The sequence below is a fragment of the Thalassophryne amazonica genome, chromosome 5 (assembly GCF_902500255.1).
Source record: "Thalassophryne amazonica chromosome 5, fThaAma1.1, whole genome shotgun sequence".
Taxonomy (NCBI): Eukaryota; Metazoa; Chordata; class Actinopteri; order Batrachoidiformes; family Batrachoididae; genus Thalassophryne; species Thalassophryne amazonica.
Window position 1 is genome coordinate 85870888 of NC_047107.1, and position 21261 is coordinate 85892148.

At 41.3% G+C, this 21261-nt stretch overlaps 1 protein-coding gene across 3 annotated transcripts in view; it reads left to right on the forward strand.

The window, feature by feature from the left end:
- Positions 1-21261, forward strand: part of mthfd2l (methylenetetrahydrofolate dehydrogenase (NADP+ dependent) 2 like) — a 116868-nt gene that overhangs the window by 46234 nt on the left and 49373 nt on the right. The window contains exon 1 of one of the 3 annotated variants that reach the window (XM_034170772.1): positions 16107-16422. The exons of 1 other annotated variant lie outside the window; for it this stretch is intronic. In XM_034170772.1, the coding sequence (XP_034026663.1) occupies positions 16280-16422 (143 nt within the window). In that variant the 5' untranslated portion in view covers positions 16107-16279. Of the gene's footprint in view, positions 1-16106; positions 16423-21261 lie in introns of those variants that run through there. One more of the 3 variants, XM_034170773.1, reaches the window with a different exon arrangement.

Consider the following 21261-nt stretch of genomic DNA (forward strand, 5'->3'; position numbering starts at 1 on the left):
AAAACGTGTTTGTTGTTTTTTTACATTAATTTATTTATTGTTTTTGAGCATTCTTTAAGGCCAGGTTACTTCTCCAGTTATAACACTGCTTTTATTTTGAAAGGCATCTCACCGAAAAACGAGAAGTTTCTGAAGTTTTTTTTTTTTGTGGTCAGTATGTCTGTGTAGAAAACATGTGCCTGCTGATGCTGACGGCAAGAAAAGCAGTATTGTTTAAATTAGCACCTGGCTGATAAGGCCACAAGGTTTGTGGTCATTTCTTTTCATGCCAAATTTTGTGCCCAGCTCAAATTGTGTTTTTTTGTTGTTGTTGTTGTTTTTTAATAGTTTCATGCAGTTTTATGATTGCGTGTTTTCACTAGCAGAAATGCTAATTAGCATCTTACTGGTACAGACAGTTGCCCAGTTCCGGATCACCTTTTTTAAAGTCCCGCTATACGGAGCCATAATGCAACTGAATGTCCTTTAACTGTGTATTGTTGTATTGGGCATTTGGATGTTATTTCGCTGAAAAAGTCTTGATGGTGTAGCCCTTCTACTTAAAGTGTGAAGCCACATTATGTGTAGTGCAAACATCTGCCAGAAATGGGTCACTTTGCCGGTTCTGGATCACGACACTCTGTGTCACTTTGGGTTCATTCCTGGCATCTGGCTGGAGCCCTTCTAATGCAGAATGATACACACTGTGCCTGAGAATGTGTTTTGAACACAAAATGATATAAATTATACTTATTAAATGAGAATTTACTTAGTTTCGAAAGGCACCGTTATATGTTTCTACAAGCAAAAAATGAAGTGTGGAGGTGAGATTTCTCTCAAATTTAAAAGTAAAAGCCCCCACATTCATGCCCATTCATGATGTTGAGACGATCCCCAAAGTCCACATGACTCACAAGTCCTGACACAAGGCTGCTGCTTCAGTGATCCACAACCGGCAAATTTTTGCGTCAGAGATAAATGCGCACAGCAATTAAACAGCAAGACATAACACACTGACATTTTCTACCCAAGTAAGTAAGTATTTTCCCACTCTAGAACCAAAAACACCAAATGGCTAACTCACCTTTGCTACATTTTAGAGATCGTTACTTTCAAACTTGCAGGAATGAGTGAGTCAGAAAACGCGCGCACACCGCAGACACCGGGATGTTTTGATTCCTCTGCTGATCACAAGGACGGCTGGATCTGGTTGAGCTTGTGGTCGTTTGTAGACAAAACATCAGTCTTTCCATTGGTACCAAGTATTAGCTTATTTGTGGTGATTACGAGAAACGGCAGTGCAAAAACTACAGCACTGATCTGGAACTGGCAATGATCTGGAACTGGGCAAGTGACTGTATTTGTATGTTTTAAATTAGCTTTTAAATATAGGTTGACTTTATGGTAAAATAGGCTCAAAAGTGACTTTCCTGTAACAGATAAAAATACATCATTTCATTTGGGTGAAGGTTCATTGCAGTGAAAGAGGATACTTGTATTTTTATCCATCTTTTTGTCTTATAGCTCTTACGGTGTGTTCAAGTGTTCCTAAGGGTCATAAAAATAAACACCGTGAACCATCAGTCAAAGAGTCTGACCATCATTCAGCTGGGGACGCTACAATATATATTTCTTGCAAACTGCCATAAAACACCATAGAAGAAAAGCAGAGTGTCAGTGGGGCCCTGGTAGTTTCAAACAGCAGAGGGCAGCAAGAATAAAGTCTTAGCGTGTGTCTGGTGTGTGAGTCTGTGAGTGTGACAGTCTGTGTGATAGTGTCATTAAGATCTCTCTTACTTAGTTGTTTTGGTCTTTAATAAAGAGCTGGAAATTAAAACTGCTGATTTAACTTTAAAAAAAATCCACAGATTAATCAATGATTAAATTGATCATTAGTTACATTCCTAATACTTGCAGGAGGTCCAGTCACCCCTTGGCAGTGTTGGGGAAAGTAACTTTGGAAAGTTACTTCATTAGTTAATCTATACAGTTATATTTTACAGTTACTTCTTACATTCAGCAGCTGCGGACACCTTGTCGGCAGCTGCTGAATGTAATTAATAAAGTTACTCATAATCTAATTTGGTTATTTTTAAGATTTAGTACTCAGAAAAGTAACTATTAGTTATTTTGCTGATTAGTTTTCTGATTGCTCAATCTTACGAGTAACCAAGTTAGATTACTCGTTACCTTATTAGTTACATTACTTATTAGTTGCAAGTTTTCTGCAGATTCTAATAAAGTAATTGCATAAAGCTGCTAATGAAGTAACTGCATAAAGCACCTGTATAAAGTAACTAAAAAAGTAACTTGTCAAAGTTACTTTCCACAACACTGCCCCTGGGTTGTTCACCGTCTCCTGCTGTGGAGGGTCCAGTCTCTTGACTCCTGTTCGTTGAAAAACATGAGATCAAATATGAACAGTAGTATTTGGTACTCGCCTAGCATTATTAATGGGAATGTACTGACTGATTGCAATACAAACAGTAAATGGTGGTAGTGGACATACTACCTACCTTGCGGGTTCTGTTGTGACACTGTCTGAAACACAAATGTTGAAACTGTCAAGAAGTGCACACAGGTACATTAAGCATCCTAACATATAACACACAGGCAATTGTCTACAGAAGGTAGAAACCTCCACACACATAAGTGATTAACTCATTCCATCTGCTCAAAGTGATGTAAATCAATTAAATCACCTGTTAGAGTCAGTGGTTGCAAAGAAAACCTGCGCCCTCTTGGCCCTTTCTGGAGCACTTTGGACACCACTGTATTAGGTCATGGAACACTCCATTAAATTTTTAGAGATGATCTGGATATGGATTCTGGATCAATATTTCACTTTATATAGTCTTTAAAGGATTACATCAAAACTACTTCACGGATTCTCTCAAATTTTCACCACAGATACATATGGAAGCCTCCATTAAATTTTGGAGATGATCCGGATCCGAATCCGGATACTGGATCAAGATTTCATTTTATATACACTTTGAAGGACTATGTCAAAACTACTTCACGGATTCTCGCCAAATGTGCAGCACAGATAGATATTAGGCCATGGAAGACTCCATTAAATTTTGGAGATGATCCAGATCTGAATCTGGATCCTGGATCAAGATTTCACTTTATATACACTTTGAAGGATTATGTCAAAACCACTTCACAGATTCTCACCAAATTTGCAGCACAGATAGATATTAGGGCATGGAAGACTCCACTGAATTTTGGAGGTGAGCCGGATCCGGATTGGAGGACCGCAGAAATCTCTGATTGCTCGTTTTATTGTTACTTCTGTTTTGTCATTTGATTTTTTAATGGACCACAATGGAAATAAGTGTTTTCACTTTCTTGTGTCATCCATGTATTTTTAACTTATTTACAATTAAATTATGTACTTACATTGAATTTACTAAATAAAATCAGGCACACACACACACTTATGCTTTTAATACATAGATGATTTACTGCCCCCTGCTGGATTGGAGTGTGAGTCCAAAATGTAGATATCAATGTCCATTGTTCAGTGTTGTTAGCTAACATATGTAGCTTTCTTAAAATATTAGTCCTGTCAATGTTAGGTTTTGGTGCCATTCACCCTTGATCCAAAATACATAATCATACTAAACAGCAAATATCAGCTGGCCACAGTTTGTGTTTGATCAAAATTGCACACACGCACTCAAGCACACAGAGGCCACTTGGCTATTATAATATAGATTGCTCACAATGGAGGCACTCTGGAAACATTAGGTGCAAAGTCATCATCTTGACATTGTACTTAATGCCATGGCACTGCACTATAAAGGCTGTAACTTTAAGATAAAATAAGTAATCAGTGCTGTAACACAATGACAGCATTTACCAATTGCAAACTGCAATGGGATTAAATATATTATTTAGACGGTCCTTGGGACATGTTTACTATTCTATGGAAATACTAATGATTTGACATATTTGAACCAAATGTTGCGTGGGCCGCTGAAGAGGAGGTACTGCTGGCCCACCACCAGAGGGCGCCCTGCCTGAAGTGCGGGCTTCAGGCACAAGAGGGCGCCGGAGCAACCGGGAGTGACAGCCGTCTCTCATCAACAAGCACCAGCTGTCACTCATCATCAACAACCACATCTCCATAAAAGCCGGGCAGCATCTTCACCGCACTGCCGAGAAATCGTCTACAGATCAGGTAAACACTCAGCCGTGGTTTTGTGTCATACAACTTTCTGAACATTTGCAGACATACCTGTTTGACTGGTCAGCAGCTGGAAGCTGGGAGGAGGCGACGTCTTCGCTCCTCGGATAAGTGGTCTTTCAGGCGCTGCACGTTTTTGTTCCTGTGTGACTGTGATTGAGAGGTGGAGGTGTTTCCCACCTGTTCTCTCTGTTTGCTGGGTGTTCACGCACCCACCATCACCTGTCTGTTCTTCCTGCCAGCAGTACCCGATCTGACAGCCAGAGGCAGTGGCCACCTGGGGACCCAGCGCTTGGTTGCTCCGGGGTGCTTCAGATCCGGTGGCAGTGGAAAGCGTGTGGGATCCGGCTCTTTTCTGGACGGGCATCTTCTATCCTCGAGCCTGCCCACACGTCACCGTGACTTATTGACTGTTGATCTCAATTGTGTCTGTTGCTCTGTTGTGCACATTCACAACATTAAATTGTTATATTTTGGCTTATTCCATTGTCCATTCATTCGCGCCCCCTGTTGTGGGTCCGTGTCCCTACACTTTCACAACACCAAATTCATTGACTGTGATCAATGTAAAGTTTATTTTAATTATCAACATTTTTCATAAACATTATGACTAAAGAAACCTACTAAAACAGTTATCTATAGTTGTCTGGGAGATTTTATATAGACCTTTAATTTAACACATTTACAAAAATATATATTTTAAGTATTTTATTTGCACCTGTGAAGGCTCGACACTGATGCCTGCAAAGCACATGCCTTTGTCTTGGCTTTCTAATAATTTTTGAATTCATTGATATAAAAAGTAAGTCCCTTCGGCTGCTCCCTTCTTTTCTCTTGGTGTTGCCACAGCAGAGCCAAGGTGGATCTGCATGTTGATTCGGCACAAGTTTTATGATGGATGGCCTTCCTGATGCATCTCCACATTACATCGAGAAACTGGGAACCTTCCACACTCAAACCAAGCGCACTAACCACTTAGTCACCACCCAAAGTCAGTTAATCAATTGAAATGTATTATTTATTTGCCTGCAGTTGCTCAGTGTTGTCACAGTGAATACAGTAAAAGCCCAATTCCAATGAAGTTGGGACGTTGTGTAAAATGTAAATAAAAACAGAATACAATGATTTGCAAATCCTCTTCAACCTATATTCAACAACTTTATTGTTTTTTTTTGTTTTGTGCAAATATTTTCTCATTTTGAAATGGATGCCTGCAATACATTTCAAAAAAGCTGGGATAGTGGTACGTTTACCACTGTGTTATATCACCTTTCCTTCTAACAACACTCAATAAGCATTTGGGAACTGAGGACACTCATGACTGGGTATAAAAGGCGCATCCCCAAAAGTCTCAGCCGTTCACAAGCAAAGATGGGGCGAGGATCATCACTTTGTGCATGAAAAAATAGGAATTTAGGGATTCCTTCATCTACAGTCCATAATATAATCAGAAAATTCAGAGAATCTGGAGAACTTTCTACATGTAAGTGACAAGGCCGAAAACCAACATTGAATGCCCGTGACCTTCGATTCCCCAGGTGGCACTGCATTAAAAACCGACATCATCATAAAGGATCTTACCGCGTGGACTCAGGCACACTTCAGAAAACCATTGTCAGTTAACACAGTTTGTCACTACACCTACAAGTGCAATGTTTCTGTGTAGGCTCTCAGTTGTCCAGGTGGTTTCCATAGTAGAGAAGCTTGACTGGACTGGGTTGCTTGACGTGAGGACGTTTCGCTTCAAATCACAGAAGCGTCCTCAGCTACAATTCTTGCTCTGGTAGTCTGACTTCTGTCTTGACTCTTGTAGAGAAGAATAAACCAGAAGCCAACAAAAGCTGGAGTTTTTTAACCTAACCAGACCCCACCTACCGAGAGGCTGACTGCTATAGGCTAGTGACTAAACAATAGCTCTAAATAGCACCTATTGTGCTCTAGTTAGCACTCTCCTAATGACAGGACAGAAGCCTCCCCTGATGGCTCCCTTGACGACTCTCTCCTGATGACGTGAATGACTCATTACCATGAACAAAAAACTGAAACTGCTTTGACCTGAGTACCACATTGTAAACAGGGGACAAAGCGTGTCTGAGACCCGCTCCGCGGTTAAGGCTGGGTTTCAACTGTTTTACAAAGAATGCTTCCTTGACACTTCTCTCAAACCATTTCTTCTCTCTGGCTAAGATTTTAACTTCCTTGTCCTCAAACGTGTGGTTAGTGTCTTTCAGGTGGAGATGAACTGCAGACTGAGGTCCACTGGCGACCTCTCTGCGGTGCTGGTATAGCCTCTTGTTTAAAAGTTGCTTCATCTCACCTATGTAGTGTTCATTACAGTTTTCCTGACATCTGATATGATACACTACATTGCTCTGTTTGTAACTAGGGATCCTGTCCTTAGGGTGAACTAATATCTGTCTCAAGGTGTTGACTGGTTTAAAGTAAACTGGGATTTTGTGCTGTCTGAAGATCCTCTGTAGTTTTTCCCCTACTCCTGCTAAATAAGGGAGAGACACTCCTCTTCTTCTTGTCTCTGTCTCCTGTCTATCTGGTTTCTTTGTTTTCTGGGACTTCTGCACTTTGTCCAGGGACCAACGTGGGTACCCACATACTGTGAGGGCTTTCCGTACAAGTTGTTGCTCTTTAGCCCTTCCCTCTGCAGTTGTGGGCACCTGTAGGGCTCTGTGTTGAAGAGTCCTGATCACCCCGAGCTTGTGTTCAAGGGGGTGGTTTGAGCCACAGAGCAGATATTGGTCAGTGTGAGTGGGTTTTCTGTAAACCTCTGTCTGGAGCTGCCTGTTCTCTCCAATCGTAACATCACAGTCCAAGAAGGTTAAATGGTTGTTTCTGGCATCCTCACGTGTGAACTTGATATTGGAGTCCACCGAATTGATGTGTTCTGTAAAGTCCTCGACCTCCTGTTGCTTGATTTTAACCCATGTGTCATCGACATATCTGAACCAGTGACTGCGAGAGATGCCCGTGAATGACGTCAAGGCTGTCTTCTCCACTCGCTCCATGTACAGATTGGCCACAATGGGGGATACCGGAGACCCCATCGCACAACCATGGATCTGCCTGTAGTAATTCCCCCTAAACAGGAAATATGTGGTGTTAAGACAGATCTCCAAGAGTTGGCAGATGTGGTCTGGTGTGAGTTTGGTCCTTTCAGGTAGAGACACATCTTCCAGCAGTCTTTGCCTCACAGCTGCGATGGCCTCAACGGTGGGGATGCAGGTGAACAACGAAGTCACATCAAATGACACCATAGTTTCATCTGCCTCCAGCTGCAGGTCCTTGATTTTGTTCACAAAATCTTGTGTGTTCTCCACATGGTGGTCTGAGTTACCCACTAGAGGAGCCAAAATCCACTTGAGGTGCTTGGCCAAATTGTATGTGATGGAATCCGTGCTACATACAACAGGCCTGAGTGGCACGTCCTCTTTGTGGATTTTGGGCAGTCCACAGATGCATGGAGTGGCGTCCCCCGGGTACAGTCTGTAGCATGTCTGCCTGTCGATGAGTCCCTCTTTCTCCAGGTTTTGGAGGCAGCTAATGATTTTCTTCTTATAGCCACTCGTGGGGTCTCTCTTCAGACGTTCGTATGTACTGGAGTCATTGAGCAAGTTGTTGATCTTGGCCTCGTAGTCCGATGTGTTCAGGACCACCGTGCATCTGCCTTTATCTGCTGGCAGGATAAGGATGCTTTGGTCCTTCTGCAGTGCTGCCAAAGCTTTCTGTTCTTCTCCTGTGATGTTGGACAGAGGAGGCTTAGCACTGTTAAGCGCTGCTGTGACTCTTAGTTGGAGGTCCCCAGCTTCTGACTCTGACAAACTGTTGTGTTTAATGGCTGACTCTACTGCAGTGATGTAATCTCCTGTCGGTATATGTTTAGGGGTCACTGAGAAATTTAGTCCTTTGGTGAGCACATCCTTTTCTGTCTGTGTAAGAACCCTGTCGGACAGATTCTTTACCCAATTTTCCCTGTTGTCACTAATTTGCCTGGGTGTATCTTTAAAACTACTCCCACTGAAAGTACACCTTTTCTGCACTAAAAGGTTGTGAAACTTCCTGATTTGCCTCTCCTTACTTTTTAAATGCTCAGCCATTTGAATTTTAACTATGAACTTTGTGATCTTATTATGGGCCTCTTCCCCCACTAAGGTTTCTAACCTTTTGTAAAGACTATCAAGATTATTTTGGAGGTCTAATATTTTAAAATGAAGCCTTCTAATTCTAAGACCCAAAATCCTCCTAAGGTAACTGTGCTGGATATTTTCTGCTGTGTGGCCTGCTTCTAGTGCCTTTTGCTTCATGCATTTGGGAATAACATTGTTTTGTTTGCATCTTAGGTTAAATCTTAAGTGGTTTCTAAAGTTAGCTATCTTTTTAGCAGTCCTTTCCAGCTTATGTACCAGTGCCAGGGCCTCATGCCCACAGTTGGTCGCAATGTTTCTGTGTAGGCTCTCAGTTGTCCAGGTGGCTTCCATAGTAGAGAAGCTTGAATCTTCGACTGGACAGGGTTGCTTGACGTGAGGACATTTCGCTTCAAATCACAGAAGCTTCCTCAGCTATAATTCTTGCTCTGGTAGTCTGACTTCTGTCTTGACTCTTGTAGAGAAGAATAAACCAGAAGCCAACAAAAGCTGGAGTTTTTTTACAAACTCCAAGTGCAAGTTAAAACTCTACCATGCAAAGCAAAAGCCATACATCACAACATCCAGAAACACCTTCACATTCTCTGGGCCTGAGCTCATTTGAAATGGACAGACACAAAGTGGAAAAGTGTGCTGTGGTCTGATGAGTTCACATTTCAAATTGTTTTTGGAAATCATGGATGTCGTGTCCTCCCGACAAAAGAGGAAAAAGACCATGCAGATTGTTACCAGTGCAAAGTTCAAAAGCCAGCATCTGTGATGGTATGGGAGTGTGTTAGTGCTCATGACATGGGCAACTTACACATCTGTGATGGCACCAACAATGCTGAAAGGTACATCCAGGTTTTGGAGCAACACATGCTGCCATCCAAGGAACGTCTTTTTCAGGGATGTCCCTGCTTATTTCAGCAAGACAATGCCAAGCCACATTCTGTATGTGTTACAACAATGTGGCTTCGTAGTAAAAGAGTGCAGGTACTAGACTGGCCTGCCTGCAGTCCAGACCTGTCACCAATTTAAAATGTGTGACACATTATGAAGCACAAAATACAACAGAGACCCCGGCCTGTTGAACAACTGAAGTCGTACATCAAGCAAGAATGGGAAAGAATTCCACCTACAAAGCTTCAGCAATTAGTGTCCTCATTTCCGAGTTGTTGTGGCCTCTACTGGTGGTTGGCTCTCACTGCGGTATTGTATCATTTCCTGTTCCGGAGCACAGCGGTGTTTTGCTGTATCTGTTAGCTGTTTAATCTGCTCAGTTAGATTGATCTAGATAACTAGATAATGATTTGTTTCACAGTGTAATCTTCACGTGCCTTAACTAAAGCACTCCCTCTGCTGAATCACCTCTAAATTATTTACACATTATTCACTTTGTGTGTTTTTAGGAATCCGCTAGCTTAGCACAGCTACTAGCTCTTAGCTGGTTTAGCATGGTGGCTTCTCCTGTCTCTCCTGCACTTTTCTGCTCTGGGTGTGAAATGTTTAGTTATTCCTCGGCCTCCTTTAGCAGTAATGGTACTTGTAATAAGGGTAGCTTATTCGTAGCTTTGGAGGCCAGGCTGGGCGAATTGGAGACTCGGCTCCGCACCGTGGAAAATTCTACAGCTAGCCAGGCCCCTGCAGTCGGTGCGGACCAAGGTAGCTTAGCCACCGTTAGTTCCCTTCCAGCAGATCCCGAGCAGCCGGGAAAGCAGGCCGACTGGGTGACTGTGTGGAGGAAGCGTAGTCCTAAACAGAAGCCCCGTGTACAATGCCAACCCGTTCACATTTCTAACCGTTTTTCCCCACTAGGCGACACACCCGCCGAGGATCAAACTCTGGTTATTGGCGACTCTGTTTTGAGAAATGTGAAGTTAGCGACACCAGCAACCATAGTCAATTGTCTTCCGGGGGCCAGAGCAGGCGACACTGAAGGAAATTTGAAACTGCTGGCTAAGGCTAAGCGTAAATTTGGTAAGATTGTAATTCACGTCGGCAGTAATGACACCCGGTTACGCCAATCGGAGGTCACTAAAATTAACATTGAATCGGTGTGTAACTTTGCAAAACAATGTCGGACTTTGTAGTTTTCTCTGGGCCCCTCCCCAGTCGGACCGGGAGTGACATGTTTAGCCGCATGTTCTCCCTGAATTGCTGGCTGTCTGAGTGGTGTCCAAAAAATGAAGTGGGCTTCATAGATAATTGGCAAAGCTTCTGGGGAAAACCTGGTCTTGTTAGGAGAGACGGCATCCATCCCACTTTGGATGGAGCAGCTCTCATTTCTAGAAATCTGGCCAATTTTCTTAAATCCTCCAAACCGTGACTATCCAGGGTTGGGACCAGGAAGCAGAGTTGTAGTCTTACACACCTCTTTGCAGCTTCTCTCCCCCTGCCATCCCCTCATTACCCCATCCCCGTAGAGACGGTGCCTGCTCCCAGACCACCAATAACCAGCAAAAATCGATTTAAGCATAAAAATTCAAAAAGAAAAAATAATATAGCACCTTCAACTGCACCACAGACTAAACCAGTTAAATGTGGTCTATTAAACATTAGGTCTCTCTCTTCTAAGTCCCTGTTAGTAAATGATATAATAATTGATCAACATATTGATTTATTCTGCCTTACAGAAACCTGGTTACGGCAGGATGAATATGTTAGTTTAAATGAGTCAACACCCCCGAGTCACACTAACTACCAGAACGCTCCTAGCACAGGCCGAGGCGGAGGATTAGCAGCAATCTTCCATTCCAGCTTATTAATTAATCCAAAACCCAGACAGAGCTTTAATTCATTTGAAAGCTTGACTCTTAGTCTTGTCCATCCAAATTGGAAGTCCCAAAAACCAGTTTTGTTATTATCTATCATCCACCTGGTCGTTACTGTGAGTTTCTCTGTGAATTTTCAGACCTTTTGTCTGACTTAGTGCTTAGCTCAGATAAGATAATTATAGTGGGCGATTTTAACATCCACACAGATGCTGAGAATGACAGCCTCAACACTGCATTTAATCTATTATTAGACTCAACTGACTTTGCTCAAAATGTAAATGAGTCCACCCACCACTTTAATCATATCTTAGATCTTGTTCTGACTTATGGTATGGAAATTGAAGACTTAACAGTATTCCCTGAAAACTCCCTTCTGTCTGGTCATTTCTTAATAACATTTACATTTACTCTGATGGACTACCCAGCAGTGGGGAATAAGTTTCATTACAGTAGAAGTCTTTCAGAAAATGCTGTAACTAGGTTTAAGGATATGATTCCTTCTTTATGTTCTCTAATGCCATATACCAACACAGTGCAGAGTAGCTACCTAAACTCTGTGAGTGAGATAGAGTATCTCGCCAGTAGTTTTACATCCTCATTGAAGACAACTTTGGATGCTGTAGCTCCTCTGAAAAAGAGAGCCTTAAATCAGAAGTGCCTGACTCCGTGGTATAACTCTCAAACTCGCAGCTTAAAGCAGATAACCCGTAAGTTGGAGAGGAAATGGCATCTCACTAATTTAGAAGATCTTCACTTAGCCTGGAAAAAGAGTCTGTTGCTCTATAAAAAAGCCCTCCGTAAAGCTAGGACATCTTACTACTCATCACTAATTGAAGAAAATAAGAACAACCCCAGGTTTCTTTTCAGCACTGTAGCCAGGCTGACAAAGAGTCAGAGCTCTATTGAGCCGAGTATTCCTTTAACTTTAACTAGTAATGACTTCATGACTTTTGTTGCTAATAAAATTCTAACTATTAGAGAAAAAATTACTCATAACCATCCCAAAGACATATTGTAATCTTTGGCTGCTTTCAGTGATGCTGGTATTTGGTTAGACTCTTTCTCTCCGATTGTTCTGTCTGAGTTATTTTCATTAGTTACTTCCTCCAAACCATCAACATGTCTATTAGACCCCATTCCTACCAGGCTGCCCAAGGAAGCCCTACTATTAATTAATGCTTCGATCTTAAATATGATCAGTCTATCTTTATTAGTTGGCTATGTACCACAGGCTTTAAGGTGGCAGTAAATAAACCATTACTTAAAAAGCCATCACTTGACCCAGCTATCTTAGCTAATTATAGGCCAATCTCCAACCTTCCTTTTCTCTCAAAAATTCTTGAAAGGGTAGTTGTAAAACAGCTAACTGATCATCTGCAGAGGAATGGTCTATTTAAAGAGTTTCAGTCAGGTTTTAGAATCCATCATAGTACAGAAACAGCATTAGTGAACGTTACAAATGATCTTCTTATGGCCTCAGACAGTGGACTCATCTCTGTGCTTGTTCTGTTAGACCTCAGTGCTGCTTTTGATGCTGTTGACCATAAAATTTTATTACAGAGATTAGAGCATGCCATAGGTATTAAAGGCACTGCGCTGCGGTGGTTTGAATCATATTTATCGAATAGATTACAATTTGTTCATGTAAATGGGGAATCTTCTTCACAGACTAAGGTTAATTATGGAGTTCCACAAGGTTCTGTGCTAGGACCAATTTTATTCACTTTATACGTTTCCCTTAGGCAGTATTATTAGACAGCATTGCTTAAATTTTCATTGTTACGCAGATGATACCCAGCTTTATCTATCCATGAAGCCAGAGGACACACACCAATTAGCTAAACTGCAGGATTGTCTTACAGACATAAAGACATGGATGACCTCTAATTTCCTGCTTTTAAACTCAGATAAAACTGAAGTTATTGTACTTGGCCCCACAAATCTTAGAAACATGATGTCTAACCAGATCCTTACTCTGGATGGCATTACCCTGACCTCTAGTAATACTGTGAGAAATCTTGGAGTCATTTTTGATCAGGATATGTCATTCAATGAGCATGTTAAACAAATATGTAGGACTGCTTTTTTTGCATTTGCGCAATATCTCTAAAATTAGAAAGGTCTTGTCTCAGAGTGATGCTGAAAAACTAATTCATGCATTTATTTCCTCTAGGCTGGACTATTGCAATTCATTATTATCAGGTTGTCCTAAAAGTTCCCTGAAAAGCCTTCAGTTAATTCAAAATGCTGCAGCTAGAGTACTGACAGGGACTAGAAGGAGAGAGCATATCTCACCCATATTGGCCTCTCTTCACTGGCTTCCTGTTAATTCTAGAATAGAATATAAAATTATTCTTCTTATAAGGTTTTGAATAATCAGGTCCCATCTTATCTTAGGGACCTCATAGTACCATATCACCCCAATAGAGCGCTTCGCTCTCAGACTGCAGGCTTACTTGTAGTTCCTAGGGTTTGTAAGAGTAGAATAGGAGGCAGAGCCTTCAGCTTTCAGGCTCCTCTCCTGTGGAACCAGCTCCCAATTCAGATCAGGGAGACAGACACCCTCTCTACTTTTAAGATTAGGCTTAAAACTTTCCTTTTTGCTAAAGCTTATAGTTAGGGCTGGTTATGGTTAGTTATGCTGCTATAGACTTAGACTGCTGGGGGGTTCCCATGATGCACTGAGTGTTTCTTTCTCTTTTTGCTCTGTATGCACCACTCTGCATTTAATCATTAGTGATTGATCTCTGCTGTCTTCCACAGCATGTCTTTTTCCTGGTTCTCTCCCTCAGCCCCAACCAGTCCCAGCAGAAGACTGCTCCTCCCTGAGCCTGGTTCTGCTGGAGGTTTCTTCCTGTTAAAAGGGAGTTTTTCCTTCCCACTGTCGCCAAGTGCTTGCTCACAGGGGGTCGTTTTGACCGTTGGGGTTTTTCCGTAATTATTGTATGGCCTTGCCTTACAATATAAAGCGCATTGGGGCAGCTGTTTGTTGTGTTTTGGTGCTATATAAATAAAATTGATTTGATTTGTTTTCTTCTTAATTCATTGCTATGATGTGTGATTACGAGGGCTGTCAATAAAGTATAGGTCCTTTTATTTTTTTCAAAAACTATATGGATTTCATTCATATGTTTTTACGTCAGACATGCTTGAACCCTCGTGCGCATGCGTGAGTTTTTCCACGCCTGTCGGTGACGTCATTCGCCTGTGAGCACTCCTTGTGGGAGGAGTCGTCCAGCCCCTCGTCGGAATTCCTTTGTCTGAGAAGTTGCTGAGAGACTGGCGCTTTGTTTGATCAAAATTTTTTCTAAACCTGTGAGACACATCGAAGTGGACACGGTTCGAAAAATTAAGCTGGTTTTCAGTGAAACTTTTAACGGCTGATGAGAGATTTTGAGGTGATACTGTCGCTTAAGGACTTCCCACGGTGCGGGACGTCGTGCAGCACTCCCAGGCGCCGTCGTCAGCCTGTTTCAAGCTGAAAACCTCCACATTTCAGGCTCTATTGATCCAGGACGTCGTGAGAGAACAGAGAAGTTTCAGAAGAAGTCGGTTTCAGCATTTTATCCGGATATTCCACTGGTAAAGGAGATTTTTTTAATGAAAGATGTGCGGACGGGTCCGTGCGTCGGGACGCAGCCGGCACGGTGCGGCGCCACAGGAAACACACCTCCGTGTTGATAACCATTTGTAAAATCCAGGCGGCTTTTGATGGCTTTCAGTGGAGTGAGTATATGAGAAACTGTTTAACAGCTGGACATTTTCCAACTTGTCCTTAAGGCTTCCAACAGAGGTGTTTTTCCTGTGGCGGAGCGTCGCAGCGGCTGCGAGCCGACGCTGCAATCCGTCCGCACGTCTTTCATTAAAAAAATCTCCTTTAACAGTGGAATATCCGGATAAAATGCTGAAACCGACTTCTTCTGAAACTTCCCTGTTCTCTCACGACGCCCTGGATCAATAGAGCCTGAAATGTGGAGGTTTTCAGCTTGAAACAGGCTGACGACGGCGCCTGAGAGCGCTGCGCGACGTCTCGCGCCGTGGGAAGTCCTTAAAGCGACAGTATCACCTCAAAATCTCTCATCAGTCGTTAAAATTTTCACCGAAAACCAGCTTATTTTTTCGAACCGTGTCCACTTCGATGCGCCTCACAGGTTTACAAAAAATTTTGATCAAACAAAGCGCCAGTCTCTCAGCAACTTCTCAGACAAAGGAATTCCGACGAGGGGCTGGACGACTCCTCCCACAAGGAGTGCTCACAGGCGAATGCCGTCACCGACAGGCGTGGAAAAACTCACGCATGCGCACGAGGGTTCAAGCATGTCTGACGTAAAAACATATGAATGAAATCCATATAGTTTTTGAAAAAAAATAAAAAGGACCTATACTTTATTGACAGACCTCGTATATACATTTTTGCATACACTTTTTACACAATAAATGAATTATTAATTAAATATTAGTATTTTTGTTTCAATATGTACAGCAAGCAGAATTTTTGAGGTGATTTATGAAAAAAAATATATGATTGTTTTTGTTTCAATATGTACAGCACATAGAATTTTTGACTTGAAGATGCTTTATAAATAAAATTATTACTATTATCATTATTATTATGATTATTATTATAACACATTTAATTCGTAATAAATGGCAAGTTTCAACAATTTTTTTCATGACAAATAGATCAAGAGATCATAAAATACTGTACAACCCCATTCTTTTATAAAGTGCAGAAGACCACAAAGGCATTCAGAAGGCATTTTTGAAGGGGAAAAGTGGACATGCATTTAGTCATATTAGATATTTAGCAGCTTTACACTTTATTTAAAGATTTGAGTGCCAATAAATGTGCCTAAAATGTTGGCACGGAACTGTAAATATAATTAAAGACAATGACACAATCTGTATTCATATTGTTTTGATCCTCTCCTCTTCATCCGCTACCGGATGAGGCTCCGCCCTCTTTCCGTGCACACAAACGTACGTACCGTTTTTTTTAACTCAACTTCCCACAATGCTTTGCTTCACATATGTTATATGTGAGTGACGCGGCGCTGCACTTAAGGTTAGGAAGCTAATTGGCGAAAGTGTCGTAAATCTCAATACGCTGCTCACTGTGTAATAAATAACAGAGAGATATTAATACATAGGGAATTGTTAATTTGGACTCACTCTATGGCACGCGCAGAAAAATGGCGGCTTCTTTTTCACCGTTACGCTCCTCCTTCAGGATTTGTAACCAGATAGCTGTACACCCTCAGTGCTGCCGGGTCAAATTGCGGATGCACAGAAAATGCGAGATACAAAGGAGACATCTACACCTGTCGGCGACGAGGTAAAAGACAACGTATTTAAACCACGCTTTTCGTCCTTTCCTTTTTTAAGTTATCGGAGGGATGAGGTCGCTTCAGAAGCGTGTGCAGTCAGTCACGTGTCAGAGGATGGTGATTGTCAGCTGTCTGGTCCGTACAGAGCTGTGTGGGTTTTAAAAGGATTATATGCAGTGTTAGTGTAGCGGATAACTGAAAAAAAATATGCTTCAAATGGTGATGCAAGCACCAAATTTGGCACACATACTCCTTAGACATTACTCTTTTAAAAATGCCGGGTACCCATGTGAACTTTCAATAGGCGGCCAAGAAGGGGTCAATTGAAGTATTACACAGGGGTCAAAATTTAAAAATGCTCCAATCATATTGAAAGGTATTCCATATTATTTATCTGATGATAAAGATTCCAAAAAGGTATGGTTTGGACTATCTGTGAATGAATGGTCTGGAGTTATGGGGTAAAAACAGCAAGAACACTGAGAAAGGTCAATTTCAGTTTGTACAGGGGTCAAAAGTTAAAGTTGCTCCAATGTTGGTAAAAAGTGGTGCAAATTACTGGTTGAGCTAATAGGATTAATAAATGGAATAGTTTTGACTGTGTTGCGTGCTTGGTTTGCAAAGTAAAGGTTAAACAATATCAGCATCCATTGGATTCTATGACATGTGACATATGCTACCCTGTAACATGATAACTAAGCATGATACATGATGCAAACTATTCCTTTTTAAAACCGTATTTACCCAACTAATAATTTGCATCATTTTTTACCAAAATTGGAGCAACTTTAACATTTGACCCCTGTACAAAATTAAATTGACCTTTGTCACTGTTCTTGCTGTTTTTACCCCATAACTCCGGAACATTCATTCACAGATAGTCCAAACTATACCTTTTTGGAATCTTTATGATCAGACAAATAATATGGAATACCTTTCAATATGATTGGAGCATTTTTAAATTTTGACCCCTGTGTAATACTTCAATTGACCCCTTCTTGGCCGCCTATTGAAACTTCACGTGGGTACCTGGCATTTTTAAAAGAGTAATGTCTAAGGAGTATGTGTGCCAAATTTGGTGCTTGCATCACCATTTGAAGGATCCCTCAGTAAATATTCACTTATCTGCTGCACTATGTGCTGTGCACAGTGGGAAAGGTCCTGTGATCCAATGCAGGTTTGTGCAGTCGTGCAGTATGCTGCTCCAAAATTCCCATTTCCAAATGTTCCAGCCCCCAGACACCAAATGTAAATGAAAATGTCTGAGCAAGTCCTGTCGTTTTTGTTATGGAAATTTGTTCCACAAGATTTTGAAATGTTTGGAACATTCTTTACATTTACACCAACTCACAGGTCATGGTAATATGTATATGTCGCGGACATGAATGAGCGAAGCTCTTCAACATAGTGATGGCAATTTCGAAGCCTCATGAACCAATGAGCCACTGCAACACAACTGGCTGAAAATCGACACACTGCTTCGACGCGTTTGATACAGTTTGAAGGGTGACTAATTACCTTGAGCGAGCGCCCTGATAAATGTTTGCATTAATTCATGACTGATGTGGTTTGTTCTTGAAAGATAATAATAATAAAAGAAAATGTCATATGTATTATTGTGTCTTTTTAATGTAATAAATAGTCCATACAGATGCACACATAATGGTTATGAAAGCCTTTATTGTAGACTATATGTAGATTTGTGTTATCATTCCTCAAACTATATTTGGATAAAATGTGACGGGAAAAGTGAGAAAGGCATGTGCTTCTGCAAATGGTGCTTATGTTGCTGTAATTTGTAAATTACAATAGAGGGGATAGGAGACGGTGATTGTGCAACTTTCAACAATTTTTATTAAAAAAAATAATAATTTCAATGGTGCTGGATTTTAATTGGCTCCTCTTCTGCCTCACCACCTCTCCAGCTTTGGAGAAGACCCGCTCGCAAGGCACTGATGTTGCTGGCATCGACAAATATTTTTTGCCATTCTCTGTAAATTGGGATAGACTGCGACTTGTGTCGTCCAGTATTTGAGCGGGTCTTCTCCTCTGGAGGGAGGCATATGTTGGGTCAAACCGTTGTAGTAAAGCCCTGAAGACTTTGCTCTCCACTATTTTGAACGGTTGTGCATCTTCCACAACATAGTCCACCAGTGCCTCATCCAAATCAGCTTGTCTGCCTTTAATGGAAATACAGTCTGACATGCTGAGCTATTTTTGTTTATGAGTATGTTTTAATCTTAGATAAAGAATAAATACATTTTACTTGGCCTGAGTCCTGCTCCAGGAGCAGCAACAGAAGCAGCAGCCATTGATGTCTCGGGATGTTTGGACCTCAGGTGTCGCAGCATTGAAGATGTATTGTTACTGTACCTCAACTCTTGAGCACAAATCAAGCAGTTGACCTTTTTGGGGCTTATTAGATCAAAGTGCTCCGAAGCGATTGATTGTGCTCCTTTTGGAACTGGCTCCTCCATGTCCCTTCCTCACCACTACTCACTCTCACTCACTCTCACTCTCTCTCTCTCTAACCTATAACCTATGTTGATGTACTGTGTGAATAAATGTTGTATATGAATGGATGCCTGTTGTGTGTGGTGTGTGTCTGTCTATGTTAGATTATTTGTGTATGTAACTAACTATACTAAATGAACTCTAAACTAGACCTAAATATAAACTAATGCTTTCCTTGGCTCAGATTCACGTGGTAATTGACAATAACAGTGTCGCTAGCAATCTCCTCCTCTCAATAACCCGCGGTTTGAGCTGAGATTCAGATCTCATTTAAATACTTGGCTGGTCGTATTGAAACGCCCAGATTATTAGAATTTTCCGCAAAGTTCGACACGTGGTGTGATGTAACGAGGCCTCGCTCGCAGTGGTCACGTGATGGGGCGTGCTCGAAATGCTGCTCACTGACACTTCTGGTTCAAAAAGCTCGATGCTGTGTCGAGCAGACTGACTCGAGCTTAACATCACTACTTCAACATCTCACTATGTCATTTTGGTCCTTCAGACTTTTTTTTTTTTTTTTTGAGTAAATGCTTCAGGGGAGCATTAGCATGGCTAAAACCTTTCAGCTTCTGGTGGAGCACCCCCCCCCCCCCCCCCCCCACACACACACACACACCCTAAGTATATTTCTCTGTTTGCCTCTCACATGCCTGGAAGCTCCTCACCATCTAACCATGTCATTAGGTCCTTCAGACTTTTTTTTTTTTTTTCAATAAAATGGTTCTTGGGAGCATGAGCATGGTTAAAAACTTTCAGCTTCCCCCCCCCCCCCCCCCCCAGACTCCCCACCTTTTTAAGGACTTTTCTTTTTTGTCTTCAGCTTCTTGGGGGGGTCCACCCCACAGCCCCCCTAATTACAGCCCTCTTAACCCCCTGCCACTTTAAGCATTTTTTAATGTAGATATAAATTATTATTTTTAATTTTATTTTTTCTTTATTTACATCAATTATGAAGAAATACAAAAGTTTCTTTCACCAAAACATCAAATCTAGGCTTGTATCTCAGATGTCCCTTCTGGCAAATTGTAGCTGAACATTCAGGTCTTCTTTTTAAGAAAATCCTCCTCCACACCACTTCATCAGGAAGCTGGATTTTTATATTTTTAATTAATTTATATCAAGTTGTAGTCATTTGCTTTCAGTTTGAGTTTAAGGAAGATAACTTTAGATTTATTTATTTATTTATTTGTATTTGAAATGGCATAAACAAATAAAATGTGTGAAATGCCAGTTGTTCCAATACTTTTGAGTACAGTACAAGCGTGTGTATTTTTAAGTGAAATGCATCCATCATCCTGGTGTCACTCAGAGAGCAAAATTAAGAGGTTATTTAAGTTCTTCAGACAGTAAAATTAAGAGGTTATTTAATCAACAGCTGCCTGCTCATTTAAAAATCGCTGGAGACACACTCATATATAAGACAACCCGATTTAAGGGGGAAATGCCGCTTTTAACAACCTGGACCTTATTTCTAGCATAAGATATGGTTGTTTACTTACCAATATCTGAAGTTATTGTACTTGGCCCCACAAATCTTAGAAACATGGTGTCTAACCAGATCCTTACTCTGGATGGCATTACCCTGACCTCTAGTAATACTGTGAGAAATCTTGGAGTCATTTTTGATCAGGATATGACATTCAATGCGCATATTAAACAAATATGTAGGACTGTTTTTTTGCATTTACGCAATATCTCTAAAATTAGAAAGGTCTTGTCTCAGAGTGATGCTGAAAAACTAATTCATGCATTTATTTCCTCTAGGCTGGACTATTGTAATTCATTATTATCAGGTTGTCCTAAAAGTTCCCTGAAAAGCCTTCAGTTAATTCAAATGCTGCAGCTAGAGTACTGACAGGGACTAGAAGGAGAGAGCATATCTCACCCATATTGGCCTCTCTTCATTGGCTTCCTGTTAATTCTAGAATAGAATTTAAAATTCTTCTTCTTACTTATAAGGTTTTGAATAATCAGGTCCCATCTTATCTTAGGGACCTCATAGTACCATATCACCCCAATAGAGCGCTTCGCTCTCAGACTGCAGGCTTACTTGTAGTTCCTAGGGTTGTAAGAGTAGAATGGGAGGCAGAGCCTTCAGCTTTCAGGCTCCTCTCCTGTGGAACCAGCTCCCAATTTAGATCAGGGAGACAGACACCCTCTCTACTTTTAAGATTAGGCTTAAAACTTTCCTTTTTGCTAAAGCTTATAGTTAGAGCTGGATCAGGTGACCCTGAACCATCCCTTAGTTATGCTGCTATAGACTTAGACTGCTGGGGGGTTCCCACGATGCACTGAGTGTTTCTTTCTCCTTTTGCTCTGTATGCACCACTCTG